The 25,862-nt window shown below is 40.3% G+C and overlaps 1 protein-coding gene across 4 annotated transcripts in view; it reads left to right on the top strand.

The window, feature by feature from the left end:
* The window catches only part of NCOA7 (nuclear receptor coactivator 7), a 159,054-nt gene that overhangs the window by 24,395 nt on the left and 108,797 nt on the right, over positions 1-25,862 (top strand). For 3 of the 4 annotated variants that reach the window (XM_055534963.1, XM_055534960.1, XM_055534961.1), the window contains exon 2: positions 2,349-2,459. The exons of the other annotated variant lie outside the window; for it this stretch is intronic. In XM_055534963.1, the coding sequence (XP_055390938.1) occupies positions 2,410-2,459 (50 nt within the window). In that variant the 5' untranslated portion in view covers positions 2,349-2,409. The remainder of the gene's footprint in view (positions 1-2,348; positions 2,460-25,862) is intronic. 4 annotated transcript variants of the gene reach the window in all.

Here is a 25,862-nt window from a genome sequence, read left to right as displayed (position 1 = left end):
ACTCAAAGGCAGTGTGCCCGAAACTGATCTTTCATCTGTTTCTGCTTCTGCACCCCGCCAAGTGCCTGCCCTTTTCCTGCAGATCGTATCTTATCTGTGGTATCACAGTCTATCCAGCCCCTGAGGCAGAAACTTGGAAGGCATTCATCATTCCTTCCTGTCCCATGTTGTCTTCACAGAGTACGTCACCAAATTTGGACTCATTGCCTCCTTAATATGTCTTGAACTCATGCCTCCTCTTTCTGTGTAAATACTGTTGGCCTAAGTGTGGGCCCTCTCTCAACTAGTTAGACTGTGATATCTTCTTTAAAAAAATCATGTATTATTATCATCTTTAGAATTTATTTATGGCTGTGCTGGGTCTTCATTGCTGTGTGTGGGCTTTCTCTAGTTGCAGCAAGTAGGGGCTACTCTTCATGGCTGCGTGCGGGCTTCTTACTGCGGTGGCTACTCTTGTTGCAAAGCATAGGTTCTAGGGTGCTCAGGCTTCAACAGTCGTGACGCACGGGCTTAGTTGCCCTATAGCAAGTGGAATCTTCCCAGACCAGGGATCAATCCTGTGTCCCCTGCATTGGCAGGCAGATTCTTAACCACTGGACCACTAGGGAAGTCCACTGTGATATCTTCGAGCAGAGTCTGTTCACCCTCTTGTCAGCCCTCTGAAGTCCATCCTCTGTAACTTGTGGGTATTACACGCCCTCCCTCCCTGCGGTGATGTCTGTCAGGAGGGTGGCTGTGGGGTCAGCCTGAGCCCTTGGTGACATGGTGCTGGCAGAGGTGCCGGGAAGGGGAGGCAGCACATAGTGGGCAGCGAGGATAAAGTTCCAGCTCTTTGCATGACATGAAAGGTCTTCACGACCCTAATCCTGTCCATGTCTTTATCCTCAGCTCCCACCGCTCTCCTGCTTCACATCTGATCCTGGAGCACCAGAGAGAGACTGTGTCTCCATGTCACTTTTGTTCAGCCAGACCTGTTTGCCGTGCCCTTTAACTAGGAACCCATGCTCATCCTTCAGATCTTGGTGTGTGTGGGGCCTGCAGTAGGGTGGGCCTGTGGAAGGCTCAGTGTTCTTCCTCTAGGCTCTGTGCTTTCTCCACAGCTGTGTGTATCCCACAGAGCTGAAATCCTAAGTGTCTCCCTTGCAAGACAGTGAACACCTTTAGGGCAAGTCTCATGTCTTACGCGGCTTCCCTGGTGGCTCAGACGGTGAAGAATCTGCCTGCAGTGCAGGAGACCTGGGTTTGATTCCTGGGTCAAGAAGACCCCTGGAGAAGGAAATGGCAACCCACTCCAGTATTCTTGTCTGAAGAATCCCATGGATGGAGGAACCTGGTGGGCTACAGTCCATGGGGTCGCAAAGAATTGGACACAACTGAGCGAGTTTCACTCATTCATTTCACTCGTTTATCACAGTACCTTCCCTGTAATAGGGATTGTGAAATAAATTATTTATGGAGTTGATATAAATTAGTAAATAATTTTGATTGATGAATTTTTTTTTTTTTTTACTTTGAGTCTCATTCAGGGTGAAAAGGCAAGATTTTAGGAAAGGCGAATGCTATACAGAAAATTTAGGTTAGTGTACCAGGCAGTAAGTAGACTTTAGGAATTTTTCAGCAGGGGGATGGCATGATGAGAGTGGTATTTAAGGAAGACTGATCTGGAGACAACCTCTTATTATAGGTTTAAACCAGGTTACTCCTGGGAAGCAGAGGTGAGAGTTGCATGGGTGAGACAGTGAGGTAGAGGCAACCATATAAAACCTTTCTGAGGGATAGCTTCCCGAGGCTTTGTGCTTTCATTTCCACATTCGCTCGAGTGAGATGTATTGATACTTGCTGGCATGTTTCCAAAATAGAACACTGATGTTATTTTTATTTTTAAAGGAAGAACATTCTTGTAAAACACTCAAGTGATCCATTTTTTTTTCATCATTGTGGATGAGACATATCCATCATTAATGGCTTGAAAATAGTGATTATGAATTCAAAGATTTTTAAAAAAAATTAGCTTCTGCATAGCCAGCCTAAAATCTTCCAAAGTCAGCAATTTTTGCTTTAGCACACTTTGAAATAATTGTTAATTATGAGAAAAATACTTCAATTTATTTTTCAGCTACTTTTCATTTTGTTTTAACACCTCCATTCTAATTATAGTGTCCTGCCCCCACTTCCTGCAGGGGCACTTGTATTTCGTATATGACTCATGTGACTGTACTCACTGGTTAAAGTTTAGCTTCCATTTGTTGGGGCCATGTAGCTCTATTTTGCTTCTTTCTTCATATTGGCCATTAATGAACTTCTTAATTTACAGTCACTCTGTTTTGTTTGTTTTTTTTTTTAACCAGGGTTATGACTCATTGATTAAAAAGGAATTTTCCAAATATTTTGCACTTTTGATCGCATATTATGGATACCAAGGAAGAGAAGAAGGAACGGAAGCAAAGTTATTTTGCTCGGTAAGCATTTGTTTGGCAAATTTATACCAGTATTGAAAAATGTTTGAGGGGACTTTGTCCTTAAGTATTAAGGACATTTGGCTTTTTTTTTTTTAATGACTGTTTCTAAAGAGAGCACGTAACCAGGAGCAATTAGATGGACTTTGTTTCATCTTTTTCTTATTTTTACTAGAGAAATAACATTTGGTTCTTCTCTTGCTATCTTTGACAATTCTCTCAGGCCAGTGCTGCTCAGAGAGTCTAGCCGTCTGTATGCATCGCGTTGCAGACTGCTCAGAATCCTGTGTTTAGCAAGCTGCATTGAATTTTAAATCTTAAGTACTTAGTTCCTATTGCTCTTTAGCTTCATTGGTTGAGCTATAACTAAAAACCTATGACATATTTAAAGTTTATTACCTTGTGGGTGTTTACTACTAAAAAGTATGTTTGTAGGTAAATGGAATGGATGAAATTATATCATTGTAGTCCCTGTCATTTTTAAAGCTTGAACTCATCCAGCGTATACACATATGTTGGTATCTGAATGGAAACAATCTGCTGTATGATTGGTCACTATTGATAGATTGAGACATCTGTATGGCAGCCAGTCACTATTCATAATAACATGAAGGGTACACTAGAACGTTCATAAACCATTCTGATGATTGGACTGTTTTCAAGCTCAGAATGAGAACATGGCTTTAAAATGATGATTATAATCTCCTAAACTGAAATATTTCTTAAGAACCAATTCAGCTTCATCACATCCCCAACTCGAGCATGCTTGTTGAAGATGCATTTCCTGTTTTCCAAACAAACGTCTTGGAAACTGAAAACCAAACTTTTTGTTGATATTTTTATGTCTGGATAGATTGTTAATGGGAAAATGAAGGGAATGAGCATTTACAGAACTACTCTGTGCCAAGTACTTTACTTACTGTTTTATGTAGCTTCACAATAGAAGTATGAAATAGGTTTTACCCCCATTTATTAATGAGGTAACTCAGAAAATAAGCATTTTGTCCATTTCATGTAGTGTTAGAGTCAGTATTCAAATATAGGTTTATATTCAAGGGACATATTTCAGTTAGTAATACTAAACCATGAATAAGAATTTTTGGAAAGCAAGAATTAACCTACCAATTTGAGTGAATTGTTTTCCACTGTTAGGACCCCAGAGAGTATCAAGGTTATTTAGGGAAGGAAGAACCATAGAAAGACAGGACACTTAGAATAAACACAACAATATAGTGATTTTTTTTAAATGTTTGAGATAATTTTAGATTCACATGTAGCTCTAAACAATAATAGAATGATATCTTATACACTTCATTCAGTTTCCCACCTTACATGACTATTGTATGATAAATGTCACAACTAGGAAATTGACATTGATATAATCTTCTAACCTTTTTCAGATTTCACAAAGGTTTACAAGCATTCATTTGTGTATGGGTGCATGTGCATGTTTTAGTCCTGTTCAGTTTTATTACATGTAGATTTGTGCGGCCACCATCACAATCAAGATACAGAACAGTTCCATCAAGAAGATTTCGTGTGCTACCCTTTGGAAGCCATATTCACCTTCTTCCTTCTGCCCATCACTCCTGACAACCACTGCTGTTCTCCGTCTCTATAATTTGTCATTTCAAAAATATTATATGAATGGACTCATACAGTAGCTAACCTTCTGAGATTGTTTTCTTTTCACGCAGTTCAATCCCCTTGCTATCTTAGTCTGTTTGTACTGCTGTAACAAAATACCACAGACTGAATGGCTTACAAACAGCAAAAATTGTTTCTCACAGTTCGGGAGGCTGAAAGTCCAAGATCAGGGAGCCATCATGTCTGTCTTCTCACTGTGATTTCCATGTGGTAAGAGGCAAGGAGCTTTCTCAGGCTTCTTGTATAAGGGCACCAATTCATGAGAGTTCTGCCCTCATGACCTGGTCACATCCAGAAGGCCTTTATCCCCTAATAAATACCATCACATTGGGCATTAGGTTTCAACATATGAATTTTGGGGATACACAAACATTCAGATCACAGCACTTGAGATCTGCCCAAGATGTTGCTTGTATTATGTAATAATTGTATTATGTAAAAATTATGTAATAATTTTTCCTTTTTATTGCTGAGTAGTATTGGGGTTGTTTATAGTTTGGAACTATTACAAATAAAGCTAGGATCATTTGTGTAAAAAAAATTATTTTTGTGAGTATCAGTTTTAATGTATTTGAAATGAATGCTCAGTGGAGTGGCTGAGTCAAATGATAAGTACATTTAATTTTATAAGAAATTACCATACTCTTTTTTCAGAGTGGCTATACCATTTTCTATTCCTTCCTATGTGCAGTGTATAAATGATCCAGTTTCTTGGCATTCTCGTCAGCATTTGGTATTCTCACTCTTTTTTTATTTGAACTATTCTGAGAGGTATGTAGTGATAGCTCATTGTGGTTTTAATTTGTGTTTCTTTAATGACTAATGAGATACAATGTCTTTTCATGTGTTTTTTTGCTGTCTGTCCATCTTCTTCAGCACAATGTCTTTTCCTCTCTTTTGTCTATATTCTAACTGGATTGTTTTCTTATTGTTTAGTGCTGTGAGTTCTTTATACTTTCTAGATACTAGTCCTTTGATAAATAGTTTGCCAGTATTTTCTTTCAGTGTGTGCCTTTTCCTTTCAGCTTCTTAACAGAGCCTTTTGCAAAGCAAAAGTTGTCAATTTTAACTTTAATGATTCAATTGACTAGGTTTTCCTTTTATGGATTGTGCTTTTGGCATTAAGTCTAACAACTCTTTGCTCAGTCCTGGGTCCTGAAGATTTTCTTTCATTTTTTTCCCAAACATTTTATAGTATTAGGTTTCATACTTACGTTGGCTCTCCATCTTGAGTTAATTTTTATGTAAGATGTGACTTTAGGTCAAGATTCTTTTTTTCCTTTTGCCTAGGGATGCTGTAAATAGTGACCCCACAAGCTGTAGCGCCTTCTCAGGCTGCATCCAAACTGATACCAACAGTAAGGGTGGCTGTGGTTCATGAACAACCTGCTCAGGGTTAGCAGTGTTTTGTTCCTGAGATGCAGGGGGAGGGGAGCCCCTTAAACTGAGAATTTCTGGAAGAACAGCCTAGTATTTTTCAACTCAGAAATGCAAAAGTTAATTGTCACGCTTGTCTTGGAGAGTATTCTAACAGTGGAAAGGAAAAACATTCAAAAATGGGGTGTGATCCTAGCGGCATAGAAATAACAGAACAAGGCCAACAGTCAGCGATACTATTAAATAGTAAATCACTGTGATGAGTTATTAGGAAATGAAAGAGGGAACAGTTTAAACTGTTTCAACCTGCATTTTAGCTATTATGATGCTGTTGTAGCCCTAAATGGCCAAGCTTTAAAAGCAAACAGCAAATAAACAAGCAGAAACCTGAAAACTTTATTATCAGAAAAGAGGCAGCCAGAATCAGAAATCTTTTCAACTGCCTCTGACAAACCATAGAATTCCGCAAAGTGGAATTACCAATAGGATCTGCTTGAAAGCAAGTTTCTGACCACCTAAGGCAGTTCACTCCAGCGTATGTATTTACAGGTGCGCCCAGCAAGATCTCTAGGGACGATCAGAAAGTCAGGCCAAGGGTACAGCCGCAGCAATGTGGCCACACCACCTTACACAAACATCTACTAGTGAAACTGAAGTCGCTCAGTCATGTCCGACTCTTTGCAACCCCATGGACTGTAGCCTATCAGGTTCCTCCACCCTTGGGGTTTTCCAGGCAAAGAGTACTGGAGTGGGTTGCCTGGAGTGCCTTCTCCACTGCTAGTGTGCAGAGGAGAGCAAAAGCAAGATCTGCCCTGATTTCTGCCTGCTTCCACAATATGTATCAGAAATCCTAAAACTTGCTTTTAAACTCTAGTCCCCATTCCCTTTACCCTTCTGAGTAGTTAAATAGTCTCTGTTTTTTGGTACACTATTTTACCTTGTGATTTCATAAACATTGTTTGATTGTATTTAGTCAGTAATCCTTTACCCACCCCCTTTGTTTATGGTTCTCTTTCTTTCTGAAATTAACATCAAAGCAAAGTTAAATTTAAAAGACCCCATTTTAATAGTTTAGGGTTGAAACTAGTTACTTGAGGATTACCCAATCCTTCCTTTTCTTTATCTTGAAATATGCTGCGTAGCTCTAAATGGAGGAGAAAGCAATGGCAACCCACTCCAGTACTCTTGCCTGGAAATTCCCATGGATGGAGGAGCCTGGTAGGCTGCAGTCCATGGGGTCACTAAGAGTTGGGCACGACTGGGTGACTTCACTTTCACTTTTCACTTTTATGCATTGGAGAAGGAAATGGCAACCCACTCCAGTATTCTTGCCTGGAGAATCCCAGTGACAGAGGAGCCTGGTGGGCTGCTGTCTATGAGGTCTCACAGAGTTGGACACGACTGAAGTGACTTAGCAGCAGCAGCAGCTCTAAATGGAAGCATGAATCAGCATCACTACTCGATAAATCTGTTCTGGATGAGCCCTAAGGAGCTTTCAGGATCTCTTGGCTCTGACGCACCTGGTTTCTCAGCATCTTCAGTATTTTGTTCTAATTTTTTATTCATGATCACATGATTCATGAGACATTTTCCCACACTTTTGCAAATAATTTGTATATACACAAGTCATATATTATATATGTGGGTATTCTGTGATGCTCGATAAGTCTTGAAATCAAACGAAAAACTGCATTATTAAAGGAAATTATACTTTCTGTACTATCTCCAGGGTGATCATTATTCCTTGTGGACTCTGCTCCCTCTTTCTTCCTCTCATGGTTAGAAGGCAGGTATTTTGTATTTTTTTTTCCCCAATCATGCCACAGGGCTCCCTTCTTTCACACTCATTTTGACATTATTTGGCCCTTGCAGAATTTAGTGTCCTTTCAATGACTTTTGTGTAGGCTCCTTTTGTGCTCTTTGTGTATGTGGTTCATCCCAGATATGATTTGACTGCTGTGGAAATTTAGACTCAAAGGGTTTGAATAGCTTCCATGAGATTACATAGCAGGCAGGTGAGGCAGCGTTTGAGCCTGATTTTGTCCTTAACAGGGCTGCCCAGGGCTGTGTGGCAGCTTGGTGGCAGAATGGCACCCATAGAACACAGGTACCTGACCTGCTGCCACTCACATTATGGGCTGAGTAGATTTCTGTGGGCAGTCCTGGCAGCTTAACATTAATTTATGCCACTGTAAATTAATATGCAGAAATACATCATGAATTCTAAAGATCTGCATTATAAGTGAACTTTTTGAAAAACAACTTGTTTATAACTTGAAGACATCCCATAATCCATGTCTTATTTATTTTGTGCTGTGTGCTCAGTCACTCAGTCAAGTCCAACTCTGGCGACCCCATGAACTGTAGCCCACCAGGCTCCTCTGTCCATGGGATTAATCCAGGGAAGAATACTGGAGTGGGTTGCCATGCCCTCCTCTAGGGGATCTTCCAAACCCAGGGATTGAACCTGTGTCTCTTGTGTATCCTGCCTTGTCAGGTGGGATCCAGCACCACCTGGGATCTACTTTATCCATCCGTATAATACAGTTAATGTCAGAGTATTAACCAACCAAGGCAATATGAAACATACAGTCTGTGTACCCAACCTGTGAAAGTCAGGTGTGTGCATTACAGTGATCCATTTTATACCCTAGAACTGCACCGTGTCTAAAAAAAGTAGTTGCGCATAATAGGAATGAATGCAGAGCTACATTTGGACAGACAATCTCAGCTTGCCTTCTTGGTCAAGTTCAAAGTCTAAGATTCAGTGGAAAGCGTCACCTGGATGGGTCTGGCTGGTTGATCTGCAGCATTGCTGATGACTCGGGGAGTGCTCCCTGCTCCAGCCCCACAGAAGCACTCTTTGAACCTTAGGAAAGAGCCGTCTCTTTGTGGTACAGCTGGACTAAGAAGGCATATACCACATGGGTGGAGTGGTGTGATGTGAACTCTTGCCCTTCCTTTAATTAACAGTCTCTAGGTTGTTTTTTCCTGCTGGCCAAGGGCATTAGAGAAGAACCTTAGTATGTCCCAGATTTGAGGGACAACCTTATTATTAGCAGGTGTTGGATTCAGATATTATCATATTGCAGGCTTTACTTGAGCTAGTGTATGAAAAGCAAACAGATCCATTTTAAGTGCTTGGTATGTGTTAACTCTAAACCTTCTGAATATTTGGTTACTATCTTTTCAGTTTTACTATGCCTACTGATTCTAATAAGTTAATACTAAGAGCATTGTGGTGCTTTATACAGTGCTTTCAGGTGCGTTCCCTCACTTCAATCTTACCATGATTGTATGAGTAGATAGAAATGCAGATGATGAAGCAATCGTTTGAAGGGTAAATAACTTGCCTCCAATCACTGAGCCGTTAAATGGATGGTTTGGACCCTGTATCCCAGTCTGCTTCATTTGTATCTCTGATTGTTTTTCTTCATTCTGTGTTGTTTCAGTTTAAATTGCATTAAGTGTTCATTTTTACATTGTCTGAGAGGGGATTAGAACATATTAGAACATACTGTGATAAGTAGGGAAAGTTGTATATAGATTTGGAAGTAGGATATCCTCTTTGACTTCACTGGAAACTGTATCTGATTTCAGCTTCTAAGAACCATCTTAGAGGGCTGTTGGGGACACATGGCTGTAGTGATCCATAGCCCTACGCAAGAACACTCCCGTGTGTGATGTTCTTAGCTCCTATTTGTGTTTTTGTGTTTACAGTCTTTCTCCCCCTAGATGGACCATCTGGAGGGAAGGGAGTCAGCAGTAGTTCATTCTTCCTTCCTTATGCCTTCTTAAATATTGGTTGACATATGTTGTTCAGTTGCTCAGTTGTGTCCAACTCTGCAACCCCATGGACTGCAGCACGCCAGGTTGCCCTGTCCTTTGCCATGTCCCGGAGCTTGCTCAAACTCACGTCCATTGAGTCAGTGACATGTTAAGTATTTTTTGACCCATCAACAGACTGAGAATATTCATTTAAAACAGCGTCTTTAATGTAGGATATAAATGGTTTGTGAGTCTTAATTTTTTATCACCTTACATTTTTCAGTATTCAGAATTTTACTAACCTTAAAACATTAAGAATCCTTCCAAATCATTTCCTGTGAAAAAGCTGCATATGCCTTATTTGAAAATATTCCTAATTACCAGTTAAATTCTTGTGTGAGCTGTACTGTTGTTTAAGGCTCATGTTTCCTACTTTCTTGATTTGAATTCAGAGCAAGTGGCTCTTAAGGGAATATTTACATATTGCTTGTCATTCATTACTGGGAAAAACAGCCATGGTTGAGTTTGATCTGCTAATGCTTTCAGGAAATCATTAACTTTTTTTTTAAAAGATTAAAAAAAAGGCATATAAACATTTAGCTAGTAGCAGACTCGAGCTATTGCTTCATTTTTAAAGAACAGGCAGAATGACTTGATTTAATTGAAGAATACTGCTTTTCAAGCTGTAGGTTACCAACCTGTTGGGCATCATGAAATCAGTTTAGTGGATAGGAACCAGCATTGTTTTAATGGAATGGAATAGAAAAGATCAGTCAGGACTGAGCTAGACTGAATAGAAAATAATCAGTGTGTGTTGTATGTAGTTAGAATAAATATTATTTCATGAAAATCTTGTTTTAAATATTTATAAGGATGTTTATATTGAATCTCAATTTAAAGATTTTTTTTTTTATTGTGTACCTTATTGAACAATGACTCATTGATTTAGAAAATTCTTCAGTGGTTGGTATACTGGCAGTGAAGTTATTTTTCCTCCCTGAAAAACAAATTTCTTTGATCTAACACACATTAAGCAATTGTTCAAAGACAGCTGTACATAAAATGCTTGTGGTGATATAAATGTGCTTTCCCACTGCAGTGTAATGGTTCTAACCAATTTGGGCTTCCCTGGTGGCTCAGCTGGTAAAGAATCTGCCTGCAATGCGGGAGACCTGGGTTCTATCCCTGGGTTGGAAGGATCTCCTGGAGAAGGGAACGGCTACCCACTCCAGTATACTGGCCTGGAGAACTCCATAGACTATTCCATGAGGTCGCAAAGAGTCGCGACTAAGCGACTTTCCCTTTCACTGTCACTTTCAAAGAGAGCTGTACATAAAATGCTTGTGATGATATAAATGTGCTTTCCTGCAGTGCAGTGTAATGGGTCTAACCAATTTTAAGGATAAGTGACAAGCTTGTCCCTATTTAACCTGAAATTCCCTTGCTGATCTGGACTGTCCCAGATTCTGGAGTGAGACCCAAGGAAACTGTAATTTAGCAAAACTACCTGATGAAACTAAGCTTATGCAGCTTCTGCTCTGGGGCCTCCTGTGGGTTATTTCCTCTCTGTAAGACTACTAGCTGTGGGGTTGTATAGTTTTCTTTTCTCTTAAATGAGAATAATAATAGTAGTTATCTATTTTTTAAGATTGTTGAGAGGATTGACTGAATTAAAATACATGAAGTCTTTGGAATAAGCTCTATTGAAAAATAAGCACGAATGAATTTTAATATAAATCTATACTGCCTAAGTAAGGAATACATGAATAAATGAAAGATTGAGAAAGAGAAAGAATAAATATAATATATAGGCATGAATTTTGTGTACATTTCAGGGAGTTTATCTATCCCTTGAAACTTGTCCAGGCTCTAGTCATGGGTCTCAGTGAAAGACCCAAGACAGGACTCCAAGATACAGAAAGACCAAAGCACATGATAAGTAAATGATTTAAGCCGCCCGCCTCCTTGCCTGTTGTTGCTGACAGTCAAGAAAGACTTCAGCTGAACTGACTCCTGAATTTGGACTTAAACTTGTCACTACTGGCTCCAGAGACTTTTGTCACATGCATTTGAAACCTTTTCTTGCTGTTGGTCTGGGAATTGGTGAAGGACAGGAAAGCCTGGAGGGCTGCAGTCCACGGGGTCGCAAAGAGTCGGACATGACTGAGTGACTGAACAACAAGTTGCTGTTGGTACAACAACTCTTGCACAAGAGAAAATTGAGTCCTGAGCTAGAAAATGCTTTGTGCTCACAGCTCAGGAAGTTCACCACTTAGGCTTGTAATCCAGCTGTCACTGATTTTGGTAGAAGTTTTCCTTTCTTTCCCCGCTCAAATTCCTGTCTGCAAATTTCTACAGTCTTCACCCCCTCTAACTCATAAGTCAGATGCTGATTGCATACCCTCCCACACACCCTCCCAGGTTAGTCTCTCTGAGGCCCACTTCAGATATGTCACTTCCCAATCCCCAGTCTTCTCTTGAATTTGAGGTTCTGAACAAAATGGCTCATTCCTATCTTTCTGTCTGAATCTCTTATTTTGATTTTCTGTACATTTCTTACTCTTTGCCTCCTCAGGCCTCTGCTTTCGTTGTGCAAAGAACTGCTCTTTACGATCCACTTTTTATTTACAGTGACGTCAAACCCGTCACTCTGGCAACCCCATCTTTAATTATCTCCTTGAGGCCTTTCCTGTTTCATCTAATCCTTCACCACCACCCACACATATAACTAGATGTGCCCTCCCTTGCCCCTTGACCCAAGGCATTGCTAGGCTTCCTAATCCCTTCTCTTGGGGCCCTGAACACCATTCGTCTTTGGATACACCCAGTAGTACTCTCATCTTCTTTGCCTTATTTGCTTGTGTTATTTATTGTCAGTTCTTTTTCATTTTTATATTCCTCACAGGGTGTAGGTTCATGTCCTACTCCTAACAGTCATTCACTGTGAATGATGACCAACATGTACTATAGAACAGAGACTGATTTGTGTACTCATCTAGTCTCATAATTGCTCTGTTAGTATCGTAATTACAGTCAAAGACGCTGAACTGTATCACAGATGTTATGTAATTGACCCAGGGTCACCTAATGATGAGATAGCAGATCTGGGACACAGCCCTGGTATGCCTGACCTCACAGACTATGTTCTTAATTATTACATTGCATTCTTCATTAAACTACATTGAATTGAATTTTATAGAACCTTATCAGTTACCCATATAAAGATAAGTAGGACTCACTGATCTAAATGATACAATAATTAATTAAAACTCATGTTTTCTGCTTTCCACTGTAAAGGAATTACTAGGAACTTTGGAATGAGCTAGGAAATCTCTGTGCTTTCAAGGAAACTTTGCAAGTCCCTACATACCAATGAAAAAGTCAGCAATCTCCTGAACTTCCTCTATATTTGGGGCGTATAGCAAGGATTCCCCTATGACTTCTCTTGATTCAGAGTTGGCAGCCCTCACAGGTGAAAGTCTCCCAGCTTGGTTACTTTTGTTGTAGAGGCAGTGACGTGGTGCTTGTGCCACAGGACATGTATGTGTTCATACATTTTTTTCAAAAACTTTTAAAATTAATTACTTTATTTCTCTTTTGGCTGTGCTGGGTCTCCGTTGCTGGGCGGGCTTTCTCTAGTTGTAGTGAGCAGAGGCTTCTCTCCAGTTGCAGTGGCTTCCCTTGTTGCAGACCTTGGGCTCTAGGGCACATGAGCTTAACAGTTGGGGCTCCTGGGCTCCAGAGCACAGGCTCAGTAGTTGTGGCACATGGCCATAGTTGCTTTGCAGCATGTGGGATCTTCCTGGACCAGGGATCATCAACCCTTGTCTCCTGCATTAGCAGGCAGATTCTTTACCACTGAGCCAGCAGGAATGCCCCTGTTCATGCATTTTTACTTCCCTCTCCCTTCATGTACCATTTTAAATAAAGTTTGCATAAGCAAAATGGTTAATGTCCCATTTTTTTTCTGTACCCGTTTTGTGTTATACCAGCGAACATGCACTGGGCCTGCCTACTTGTTTTAGCTTTTTGCCTCTCACATGTAAATGAAAACAGTATTGAAAAGGATAATGGGCCAGATTTAAAGAGACTGAGCAAGATGTAGGGTGGCCTATGGTTTGCAAATGTGACTCAGCACCAAAAAAAGCAGACAGATGAGTCAGCACCACGGAGCCTGAATCAGAGTGTCCCAGGGATGAGAAAGGAAGATGCTAGTTGAATTGGGGAACCTCCTGGATCTCTTCCCAAAGCAAGACATGGTCTAGCACCTGCTGAGGCAGAAGGTGGTGGCAAGCATGAAGGAGGGCTTTTCTTAATGGTTCTGTTACCAGAACCGTGCAGTTGATTTCACTTGAACCGTGTAAAGGTGACTTTGAGGGGGGTATATCATGTACTAAAATGAGAAATGTAGCTTTCTAGTTTTGAGACAGGGTTTCTTTAGATATGAACTGAGAGTGTGACGTGCATACAGAGGAACCAGAAAATGAGGCTATGGATTGCATCAACATTTAAAAGTAGTATTTATCAATATACTTATGGAATACTTGACAAACTAGATAGCCAAAATATGAACCTAGGAACGTAGGAAACAGTTAATTAGAGGCCAGTTATTCATGCTTAAAATATTCTTTGCTATACTTAGGGAAAAAACAACCATGAACCCTAATTCTATTTCTAAATCACTCTACGGCATTTAAATACAGTTTATACACACATGTCCAAGAGCACATCTGTTGTATAAAGAGGACTAGTTTCAAAATGGATTGATCCCGCTTTTGAATAGGTGGCATGATTTGAATCCAATTTCTGTCGTGGATGCTTTAAATTGTTAATCTTTCCATTAATTTTTCCTGTGCATGTGAGAATGTTACTGTTGATTATGACAGGCTTGGTGCGTGTTCTTCACCATTTGAAGAGCTTTTGGTTTAGAAGTTGTGTAATGTATAATTTAAAGCAGGTGAATTTTGATATTTCAGGTTAATTTTGTTAGCACAGCGGAAAGCTGAACAGTAATTTGGTTATTTCATTTTCAGAAGGTAATTGAAGCAGATGCTGGTGAGGTCATTGGGGAATGAGCCATCTCCATTTCAATGGCTCCATCATTTTTTTTAAGTGGGAGGTATTTCCTTTTACTTTGCTAAATCAACTGCTTTCACTAGATAATGAGAGAAATTTAATTTCTTTTAACCATAACTCTGAGCTTCTATAATCAGGATTTCAAGATATTTTTCTTTTATAAGAGTAGATGTGTTTTAAATGGAAAAGTGTGCAATATGTACACATTAGGTATATGAAAACATAATTTTTCTGAGAGTATATGGATTTTTAAAATAAAAGAATTAGTTATAAACATACGTACTTACCTTTAAGTGCAATTTGCACTGTCTTAACAGGTCATTGAAAACTTAAAATTATAAAGCTGGTTGAGTTATAAACCTAATCTATGTAATCTTTACCTTCTTCCTGTTTAACACATAGGAAAATCTTTGTCTACTTTGAATTTGGTTTCCATATTATCTGACTAGTTCTTTCACCTAATCAAAAGTAGACTTTATTTGTTGTTGCTGTTGTTCTGTCGCTCAGTCATGTTCAACTCTTTGCAACCCCACAGACTGCAGCACGCCAGGCTTTCCTGTCCTTCACTGTCTCCCGGAGTTTGCTCAAACTCATGTCCATTGAGTCGGTGATGCCATCCAACCATCTCCTCCTCTGTTGCTCCCTTTTCTTCCTGCCCTCAATCTTTCCCAGCATCAGGGTCTTTTCCAGTGAGTCAGCTCTTTGCATCAGGTGGCCAATGTATTGGAGCTTCAGCTTTAGCATGAGTCCTTCCAATGAATATTCAGGGTTGATTTTGTGTAGGATTGACTGGTTTGATCTCTTTGCTGTCCAAGGGATTCTCAAGAGTCTTCTCCAGCACCACAGTTCAAAAGCATCAATTTCTTGGTGCTCAGCCTTCCTTACAATCCAACTCTTAACATTCATACATGACTACTGGAAAAACCATAGCTTTGACTAAATGGATCTTTGTTGGCAATGTAATGTCTCTGATTTTTAATATACTATCTAGATTTGTCATAGTTTTTCTTCCAAGGAGCAAATGTCTTTTAAATTCGTGGCCATCCATAGAGATTTTGGAGTCCAAGAAAATAAAATTTGTCATTGTTTCCATTTTTCCCCATCTATTTGTCATGAAGTGATGGGAACTGATGCCATGATCTTAGTTTTTTGAATGTTAAGTTTTAAGCCAGGTTTTTCACTCTCCTCTTTTACCCTCATCAAGAGGCTCTTTAGTTCCTCTTCACCTTCTGCCATAAGGGTGGTGTCATCTGCATATCTGAGGTTATTGATATTTCTCCCCTCAATCTGAACTCTAGCTTGTGCTTCAACCAGCCTGGCATTTCTCATGATGTGCTCTGCATATAAATTAGATAATCAGGGTGATAGTATACAGCCTTGACATGCTCCTTTCCCAGTTTTGAACCAAGTTGTTGTTCCATGTCCAGTTCTAACTGTTGCTTCTTATCCTGCATATAGGCTTCTCAGGAAGCAGGTAAAGTGGTCTGATATTCTCATCTCTTTAAGAATTTTCCATTGTTTGTTATGATCCACACAGTCAAAGGCTTTAGCATAGTCCACGAAGCAGGAGCAGATTGTTTCTGGAATTCCCTTGCTTTTTATGTAATCCCTCAGATGTTGGCAATTTAATCTCTGATTCCTCTGCCTTTTCTAAACCCAGCTTGTACAGCTGGAAGTTCTTGGTTCATGTACTGCTGAGGCCTAGCTTGAAGGATTTTGAACATAATCTTGCTAACATGTGAAATGAGTGCAGTGAGTTCAAACAGTAGTTTGAATATTATTTGGCATTGCCTTTCTTTGAGATTGGAATGAAACTGACCTTTTCCAATCCTGTGGCCACTGCTGAGTTTTCCAAATTTGCTGGCATATTGAGTGCAGCACTTTAACAGCATCATCTTTTAGGATTTGAAATAGGTCAGCTGGATTTCCATCATGTCCACTAGCTTTGTTGTTAGAAACATGTCTCGCCACTGCTGCTTAATCTCTTCTGCTTCTGTCAGATTCAGGGCATTAGTTCTGGCAGACAAGTGCCTGAAGAACTGTGGATGGAAGTTCATAACATTGTACACAAGGTGGTGACCAAAATTATCCCCTAGAAAAGGAAATGCAAGAAGGCGAAGTGGTTGTCTGAGGCAGACTTACAAATAGGTGAAAAAAAGAAGAGAAGCAAAAGGCAAAAGAGAAAGGAAAAGATATACCCAACTGAATGCAGAGTTCCAGAGAACAGGAAGGAGAGATAAGAAAGTCTTCTTACGTGAACAATGCAAAGAAATAGAGGAAAACAACAGAATGAGAAAGACTAGAGGTCTCTTTAAGAAAATTAGAGATACCAAGAGAACATCGCCTGCAAAGATGGGCACAACTTGGATAATAGCTGGTAAATTTATTTTTCCTGCATTCAGAAATCTAATGAGTGTCTCCATGGCTTTCTTTTTTTTAAAAATAATTTTATTCATTTATTTATTTAGTTTCATTCTTCCTCGGTACACAGCTTTTCTCTAGTTTCCATGCACAGGCTTTTAATTGCAGTGGCTTCTCCTGCTGCGGAGCCTGGGGCTCTAGGCAAGCAGGCTTCAATAGTTGGGGTACGGTGGACTCAGGAGCTGTGGCTCCCAGGGCCTAGAGCACAGGCTCAACAGTTTTGGCCCAGAGGCTTAACTCCTTCAAGCATGTGGGATCCTCCTGGACCAGGAATAGAACCCATGCCTCCTGCATTGCCAGGCAGATTCTTTACCACTGAACCACCAGGGAAGCCCCTCCATGACTTTCTTTTAGTGCACAGTTTCATAACAACTGAATTTTATAGGCATATCATATAAGAATCTTCAGTCCCTCTCTGAGTAGGTTTGAGATGTAGAAGCACCAGGTTATATAGTAACTTGGTAATGTTCTGGAGACTTGAAAGAAGTGATTGAGAGCTATCTTGATATCTCGTTTTCTTCCTCCATTCCCCCTCTTAACACAGGCACCATAACTAACTTCAAAAACATAAAATCTTTTAGTTGAAATACAGAGGTCATCTGGGCTACCACACCATGGCTAGAAACTCCACTCCACCCAACAAATTGGCCTTTTCCAACCTGGATTTCAGCTTTCCCAGTCACAGGCATGTCCCAGGGACTCCTAAGGATGTTTCTTGTTTAAAAAGCTCTTGTTGGTCAACAGTTGCTTTTAAGTTTTTAGTTAAAATGTATTTCCTTTCAGATCGTAGAGGAAACACTTTCAGTTTTTCACCACTGAGATGAATATTTTCTGTGGGTTTGTCATGTGTGTGTGTGCATGTGCTCGGTTGCGTCCGACTCTTCGCGACCCCACAGACCATAGCCCGCGGGAATTTCCTAGGCAAGAATACTGGAGTGGGTTGCCATTTTCCTCCTCCAGGGCATCTTTCTGACCCAGGGATCAAACCCACGTCTCCAGCACTGGTAGGTGGATTCTACCACTGAGCCACCTGGGAAGGCCAGGTAAGACTGAGTGCTCACTCAGTTGCTCAGTTGTGTCCGACTCTTTGTGGCCCCATGGACTGTAGCCCACCAGGCTCCTCTGTCCATGGGATTTCCCAGGCAAGATTACTGGAGGGAGTTACCATTTCCTTCTCCAGGGGGTCTTCCTGACCTGGGTTGTCATATATGGCCTTTATTATGTTGAGGTAGGTTCCTTCTATGCCTACTTTCTGGAGACTTTTTATCATAAATTGGTGTTGAATTTTGTTGAAATCTTCCTCTGCATCTGTTAAGGTGATCATATGATTTTTGTCTTTCAGTTTGTTAATATGGTATATCACTAAATGTGATTTGCATATATTGAAGAATCCTTGCTTCCCTGGGATAAAGCCCACTTGATCATGGTGTATGATCCTTTTAATGTGTTGTTGGGTGCTGTTTACTAGAATTTTGTTGAGGATTTTTGCATCTATGTCCATCAGTGACATTGGCCTGTAATTTTCTTTTTTTGGTGGCATCTTTGTCTGGTTTTGATGTCAGGGTGATGGTGGCCTCATAGAATGAGTTCAAGGGTTTTCTTTTGTCTGCAATTTTCTGGAAGAGTTTGAGCAGGATAGGTGGTAACTCTTCTCTGAATTTTTGTTAGAATTCACCTGTGAGGTCATCTAGCCCTGGGCTTTTGTTTGTTGAAATATTTTTTTTTTTTATCACAGCTTCAATTTCTGTGCCTGTGATTAGTCTGTTCATATCTTCTATCTTTTCCTGGTTCCATTTTGGAAGGATATAGTTTTCTAAGAATTTGTCCATTTCTTCGAGGTTGTCCATTTTATGGCATATAGTTGCTCACAGTAGTTTCTTATGATCCTTTGTATTTCTGCATTGTCTGTTGTAACTTCTTTTTCATTTCTCATTTTATTGATTTTAGTCCTTCTTCTCTTTTTTTTTTTTGATGAGTATGGCTAAGGGCTTGTCAATTTTGTTTATTTTCTCAAAGAACCAGCTTTTATTTTATTGTCCTTTGCTATTGTCTCCTTCATTTCTTTTTCATTTATTTCTGCTCTGATTTTTATAATTTCTTTCCTCCTGCTAACTTTAATTTATTTTACTCTTTGCCAGTTACTTAGGATCCACACAAAATAAATCAAATCCCTCTTTCACATATTATCATTGTATGTATTTGAAGATAACGTCGTATTCTCTCTGAACCCTCTCTTTTTCAGGCTGACTATCCTAAATTTCTAAGTATCCTCACTTAAAATAGTTTTCAGATTCTTCACTATCTTGGTATGGTTTTGATTAATGTATTTGGAGAAACATTACTTGTTATACTTTTGTTAATACAGTGGTATACTTCATTAGTTTATTGACAGTCATTCACACTAAGGGAAAAGAGTGTTTTCCTCGTGAATTAGAATTTTAATTTTATCTTGTTTTCCATCCATTATTCCAATTTTACAGAAAGTTTGAAGCCTGATTTTTAACATCAAACATATTTGCTGTCCATTCTAGCTTGGGCCAAATTATACAGGCTGAACAACAGGCTTGCTATGTCCTTATCCACCTAGTTGATAAAAATGCTGAATTGGAGAGCTGTATGCATTATGGCATGTTTGTACTATTAGTGGTTGAATAATTATCTTTAAGTCTTTCAACTTGCTGTGACTCAATTTTCTCTCAGTTCACTTAACCAAAATCTCTAGCTCAGCTCTTTCCATCCTACTTTCATTAATAAGAAGCTAGCCACAGACATTTTCAAGAGCCTAAGTGAAAACTTGTTATATAGCCTCCTGTGACATGAGCATCAATATGCCAAATCTAGCAGCCTATTAAAGAGAGAATTATTTTAGTTCGTATTCATTCATTTTAGCATACCCATGGTGTCTCCCAGTAGCCAATAATTCATCTTTAAGTAATCCCAAATGATTTGTCTAATATCTGTCAGTTTATTTTTCTGGGAGTTGGTATCAAGCTGCTTTTAGTGTGTCATTTCTAGAATCTGTTTTGTTCCTTTTTTTAAAGCAGGATCTTTTTTTTTTTCCTAATGTTTCTCCATGATTCTTCGGTGATTACTAGTAATAGTTTTACCACTCAAGGGTTACTGCTTATAGGGCTAGAGACTTCATCCTGGGTTTCGTTTTTTCCTTAGCCATGGGTGCTCTATGCTTTTTAGTTTTATACTTAGTCTGTTTGATAGAGCTGCACATTAGGATTGAACTAGATCTACTTTCTCTCTCTTACAACTTCATTCAGGGTGCCATAGGCAGTGGGCTTATTACTTCTTGTCTCTTCATTCTCTCAACATCCCTGAAATTTTCCTGTTACTTTTTCCTTTGCATTGTTTACAGACTTCTGTTAACTCTGATCTTCGGCTGTCTATCGTTGTTCTTATGGGTTTCTGTCATTTGCTTTTGGCTTTTGTTTGAGTTTCATTATGTGCCTTTCTGCATCCTTTATTTATGTCCATTGAAAGCATGGGTTCATCAGGGAGCATTTGTTTCTGGAGATGCTTTTTGCTTTGCTTCTTCAACAGGTTCATCCGTGGTAGAGTTGGCAGAATATGTTTTGAAAGAGCATATGCCTCTTGAGCCATTTCCCTTTTAGACTCTGGCCTTGAAGTCACACTCATCTGTCCTTTCCCTCAGCAGACATTTGTAGGAATGCACAATCTAGTGTAATAACAGGATACTTGTAAAGTAGTAACAATGGAATAATACTGGAAGCAATGTGACTGTCAGGTGCTCTGAGCGTGAGGTAGAAGAAGTGACTGCTCAAAAGAGCCAGGGTATCATCATCAGAGAGGTGACGTGGGGCTGTCCTCAGATACCAGAAGGAGAGAGTGAGGGTGGAAACCCTGTGCAGATGCATGGTCACGTGACTGTGCCTGGGATTGCATGTGCCTGGGACACTGGGAGAGATTTCCTTAGGTTAGTTGCATCAGTATCTAACTGTATACTTCAATATCTTCCTTTTGAGTTACAGGCACAGTCTTCAGCTGAAAGGTAAGGAGAAAACATTGCTGAAGATCCAAATTCACAAGATTCCTCCCCAGAACTTCCAAGTCATTCGAGAATTGTTTCAGGATTTTTCCCATTGTAGATGAGTCCCTTGACCCTGTGTCTGGACAAGTTCCTCCTGACTGATGGTTTTAGTAAGTGTTAGCAGGATCTCTGCCACTTTGTCCTAACTAACCCAGCCTGGTCAATTTTTGGTTGCTTCCAAGTGCTTTACTCTTTGTTTTTTAACTATTATAGCAATCAGTAAAGCAAGCACTGAATTAATTTATAACTTGCTGGATAAGAAATCATTCACTAATTCATTGGTAATGCTAATGAAGGATTGAAGTTTGCCTTCTGAAGAAGAAGAATAAGCCCACAAGCCATTGGTTTTAACAAGTCCCCTTTGTCATTGGTCAGTTAAGAGGCTTCATTTATGGTCCGTGAGGGTCTAGTGTGCCAAAGCTGCTCACAAGTTGAGTTTTTAATTTTTTTAATATTTAAAATTTTATTGGCACATAGTTGGTTTACAGTGTGGTGCTAGTTTCTGCTGTACAGCCAAGTGACTCAGCCATACATGTATATATTCTTTTTCATAAGTTTTTCCCATTATGGTTTATTACACAATATTGAATATAGCTCCCTGGGCTATACAGTAGGACCTTGTTGCTTATCCCTTCTGTGTATACTGGTTTGCATCTGCTGATTCCAGACTCCCAGTCCTTCCTCCTACCCCGTACCCTCTGGGCAACAGCAAGTCTGCTCTCTGTGTCTGTGAATCTGTTTCTGTTCCTTAGATATGTTCATTTGTGTCATATTTTAGATTCCACACGTAAGTGGTACTATGGTATGGTATTTGTTACTCTTTGTGACTAGAAGTTGAGTTTTTAAAATCAGCTGTGGCTGATGGACTGCTCAAAATTCACAACCAGTTATAGTGAAACAATGCACAAAGTTTATCTTCTGGGAAAGTGCTGCTACGAGTGGGAAGTTCTTTGGCAGGACTCCTGAAGGACAGCGAGGATCTCAGCAGCTTCTCTTGTTTTCCCATGGTCAGGCTGGTCCGGCTCTCGCACCATTGTGACGTCATCACCCTGTGTCTCCCACGTGGCACAGTCTCTGAGCCTGCTCCCTAACTCCCTGCCCCGCTGCATGTTCTGCCCACCAAAATTCTCTTACTAGTTTTGCTTCTGTCTGGAGCCACTGAATAACTTTCTTTCTCACATTTCATATAAATGATTTTCCAACTTCTAGAAATTAATGAAGCAAATTAATTTTTTCAAGATAAAATGTTGCTCCCATCTTTGTTACTATAGAGTGAATTGGTTGGTCCTAGAAATTCAGTGACTTGTTAATAATCTGAGGTCTTAAATTTAAGTGAGTCTCATAGTTTGACCTCATTGTGGAGAAAGTGCTAGATTAAGCAAAATGCAGAAACCAGGAAAGACAAGTGTGATCACATGCAGACACATAAAAAATTTTGTTGTGTAGGCAGACAGCTAAAACGTTTGAAAGGAATAAGGGGGAGCAGGTCTTTTGTGTGAGGATGGAGGCAGGAGCTTCTGGGGGGGCTTCAGTACCCTCCCCCATATTGCTGCCATCAGCACACCCCCATGCCACCCGAATAAACCTGCAGTCCTGATAGAAGGAGTCTGCCTGCTTAGCAGGTGCAACTTTAAGGCAGCTCCACTTTTGTGCAACTTTTCACCAAAGTGAAAAGTGGAAGTGTTAGTTGCTCTGTTGTGTCTGACTCTTTCCGACCTCCTGGGCTGTAGCCTGCCAGGCTCCTCTGTCCATGAGATTCTCCAGGTAAGAATACTGGAGTGGGTTGCCATTCCCTTCTCCAGGGAATCTTCCCTACCCAGGGATTGAACCTGGGTCTCCTGCATTTCAGGCAGATTCTTTACCATCTGAGCCATCAGAGAAGCCCAAGACAACTCCCCAAGTCTTCCTTAACTCCTCCAAAATTGAGTTCTGCTCCTCAGTCCTTCTTGTAGAGAAATTATAAAGTTATTGCTAGCTACAGTAAGGCCTCTTTCCTTCTCTTTCTTCCTTCCTTTTTGGTGATTCCACAAAGTTGCTTCCTCTGAGAAATAACAATGGCCCTTTAAAAAAAAAACTGGCAAGTTAAGCTGTGACGTTTTCATTGTTTTTTAAAAATCATAATGCATACAAATATATTTGGTAAGCAGATTATCGAGAAACCATAGAGAATCTTTAAAAATAAGATATACTTTGATACATAGTAAGAGAGTATTAAAAGGAACATGTGGGTGGTTTATTTTTGGTCTTTAATAAGCAAAAACTATTTGGCTTTAACTGTGGAAAGCAAGCACTCAGAAAACACATAGCTCCGTGTCTGAAACCACTAGATGCAACTAAAGTGACTTAAAAATACAAAAAATACTTATGAAATATGTGTGGACATAGGACAGTCCTCTGCAGCTGTAAGAAAATTCCAAGAAACTTCAAAAAATATACAATGAAGATTTTTTGGTTTTCTGAGTAATCAATCTCCATGTGATTTTTAAAAATTTTTATTCATTTATTTATTTAGGCTGTACTAGGTCTTCATTGCTGTGCATGGGCTTTTCTCGTGTTGCGGTGAGCAGGGGCTACTTGTGGTTTGCAGGCTTCTCAGGAGTTGGTGATGGACAGGGAGGCCTGGCGTGCTGCGATTCATGGGGTTGCAAAGAGTTGGACACAACTGAGCGACTGAACTGATCTGATCTGATCTCTTGTTGTGGAGCATGGGCTGTAGGCACGCGGGCTTCAGTAATGTGGCACACAGGCTTAGTTGTTTTGCAACGTGTGGAATCTTTTTGGACCAGGGATCGAACCCATGTCCCCTGCATTAGCAGGTAGATTCTTAACCACTGGACCACCAAGGAAGTCCCTCAATATGATTTCAATTTGTTATTTACTTTGTTTTGTTTTTAATTTTTATAGGCATTTAAGGCTAAAAAAAACCCTCAGAAACTACTTAAGCTAATTTCTTGGTAGAGATGAGCTCCTGAGTCTTGAGAGGTTGTTATTTAACCAGAGTCAGTTAGTGACTAGTTAGGGAATTTCCATTCATTCATTCCACAAATGTATGTTTTGATTCTGTTGTGTATCCTGGATACTGTGCAAAGAAAGCACTGAGTCTACAGTGGTCGTTAAGACAGGCATTGTCCCTCATCTCACATTCTTTTGGAGGAGTCAGCTATTAAACAACTAATTGCAGTAAGCATTACTGAGTTACACTATTGCTAAGTTCTGCAAAGTAAAAGTAGATGGCAACATAGAGTCTGTGGTAGGGAGACCTAACCAAATCTGAGCATTAGGGAAGGCTTTCTTGAGGAAGTGACGTTTGGTCTCTTGAGGGATGATAGAGATGGGGTAGCGAAAGAGTGATGGGATTCATTCTTGATGGAGGGAGAGCTTGTATAAAGATGGAAGGTACAATGAGTAGGAAATAGCAATAGTGGAATGTGGAGATTGAAATGGAGCAGGATCCAGGGTATCCAGTTTTCCATGTCAACAACTTAGTGAATAGTGGTACCTCCAGTAAGATAGGAAACACCTCCAGGAAACCAGGATCTGGGGAGACAAGCTGTCAGGTTCAGTTTTGCTCGTCTTGAGTTTGCTGTACTATAAGAAGAGTGCATAGAGTTACGGAGTAGGTGATGGGATCCACAGAGAAGAAGCTCAGAGCAGAATTCTGAGCTGGAGGTTTAAAGCCGAGAGTTAGCATTTGGGGGATAAAAATGGAAGCCATGGGCAGTGGGTCTTCTGAGAAGAGTGTGAGGAGGCAAGTCCCTAAGCTGATCTATTCTTGATCTTCTCCATCACAGACTAAGTAAGACCACCCATTAGTTTAAGCCCAAAATCTGGGAGTCCATTTTAACCTTCTTTCTGTGCTCAAATGGTAAAGAATCTGTCTGCAATGCAGGAGGCCTGGGTTCAATCCCTGGGTCGGGAAGATCCCCTGGAGAAGGGAATGGCTACCCACTCTAGTGTTCTTGCCTGAAGAATCCCCATAGACAGAGGAGCCTGGTGGGCTACAGTCCATGGGGTCACAAAGAGTCAGACATGACTGATCAACTAACACTTTCACTGTCTTTCAGCAAAACTGGTGGACTTCACCTCTAGAACATAATCTGAATCTGTCCGCTTCATCTCCTAATTCCCACTACCTGCCTTCTGGATTGCTGCTGTAGCCTTTGACTAGCCTCCTAACTTCCACTCTTGCCCTGGACAACCCATTCTTTACATAGGAGCCAGAAAAACCCTTTTAAAACACACATCAGGTCATCTCATTCTCTGTGTTAAATCTTCTGGTGGCTTTTCATAGCCCTTGACATAAACTAAAACTCTAAACTCCTTACTCTGGTACCAAGCCTGCATGTCTCAGCCTCTGACCTCTCTGATCTCATTTATCAGTGTTCATCTGGGCACCTGCTCTCTGTTGCCTGCGACCTTCTTCCTGAATACACACACAGGGGGATAGAGATGAAGAGGCCCCTCCAGACCAGGAGGGGAGGTGTCAAGAAGGCTGGAAAACATCTGGTTAGTAGTGTTGGTTATAGCTGAAGGGTCAAACGAGGCCAGAATTAGAAATTGCCTACTGAGGCCTCACAAACCCTGGCCCCTGCTGGTTGCATCATCAGTGCTGGGCCCTGTGCAGGGCATTTCCTGAAGCCAGCTGCTCTGTGACTGCACTGTCCCTCGGAAGAGTGTGTAATCCCGTGCCACTAAGAAACTTGGTGTCCTAACTGGTCAAGGTCACTGAACACTGAAGCATTATTCTTGGTGGAACAAAGGAATAAGTAAGAAAGACCTCTGTTTTTACCAATTGCAGAGGCTCACCCTTTTTTCATGATTCAAAACAACAGTGATACCAATAAGAAATTCGAATGGGATAAAAGAGTGTAGCACACATGATTTTTGAAGTCCTCTGACCTTCTTTTTTCTCCTTCTCCTCTGCAATTTATTCCCCAAAGGTAACTTGGAGAACAGAATTATACCTATCTTTTCAGAAATATCCATGCATATATAATCATGTTTTCTCTTAATACTATGTATAGACATCTTTCCATGATGCCTCCATTTTTTTGTAC

The sequence above is a fragment of the Bubalus kerabau genome, chromosome 9 (genome assembly GCF_029407905.1).
Source record: "Bubalus kerabau isolate K-KA32 ecotype Philippines breed swamp buffalo chromosome 9, PCC_UOA_SB_1v2, whole genome shotgun sequence".
Taxonomy (NCBI): domain Eukaryota; kingdom Metazoa; phylum Chordata; class Mammalia; order Artiodactyla; family Bovidae; genus Bubalus; species Bubalus kerabau.
The sequence above is the reverse complement of the archived record's forward strand: the minus strand, read 5'-3'. Positions and strand labels throughout refer to the sequence as shown.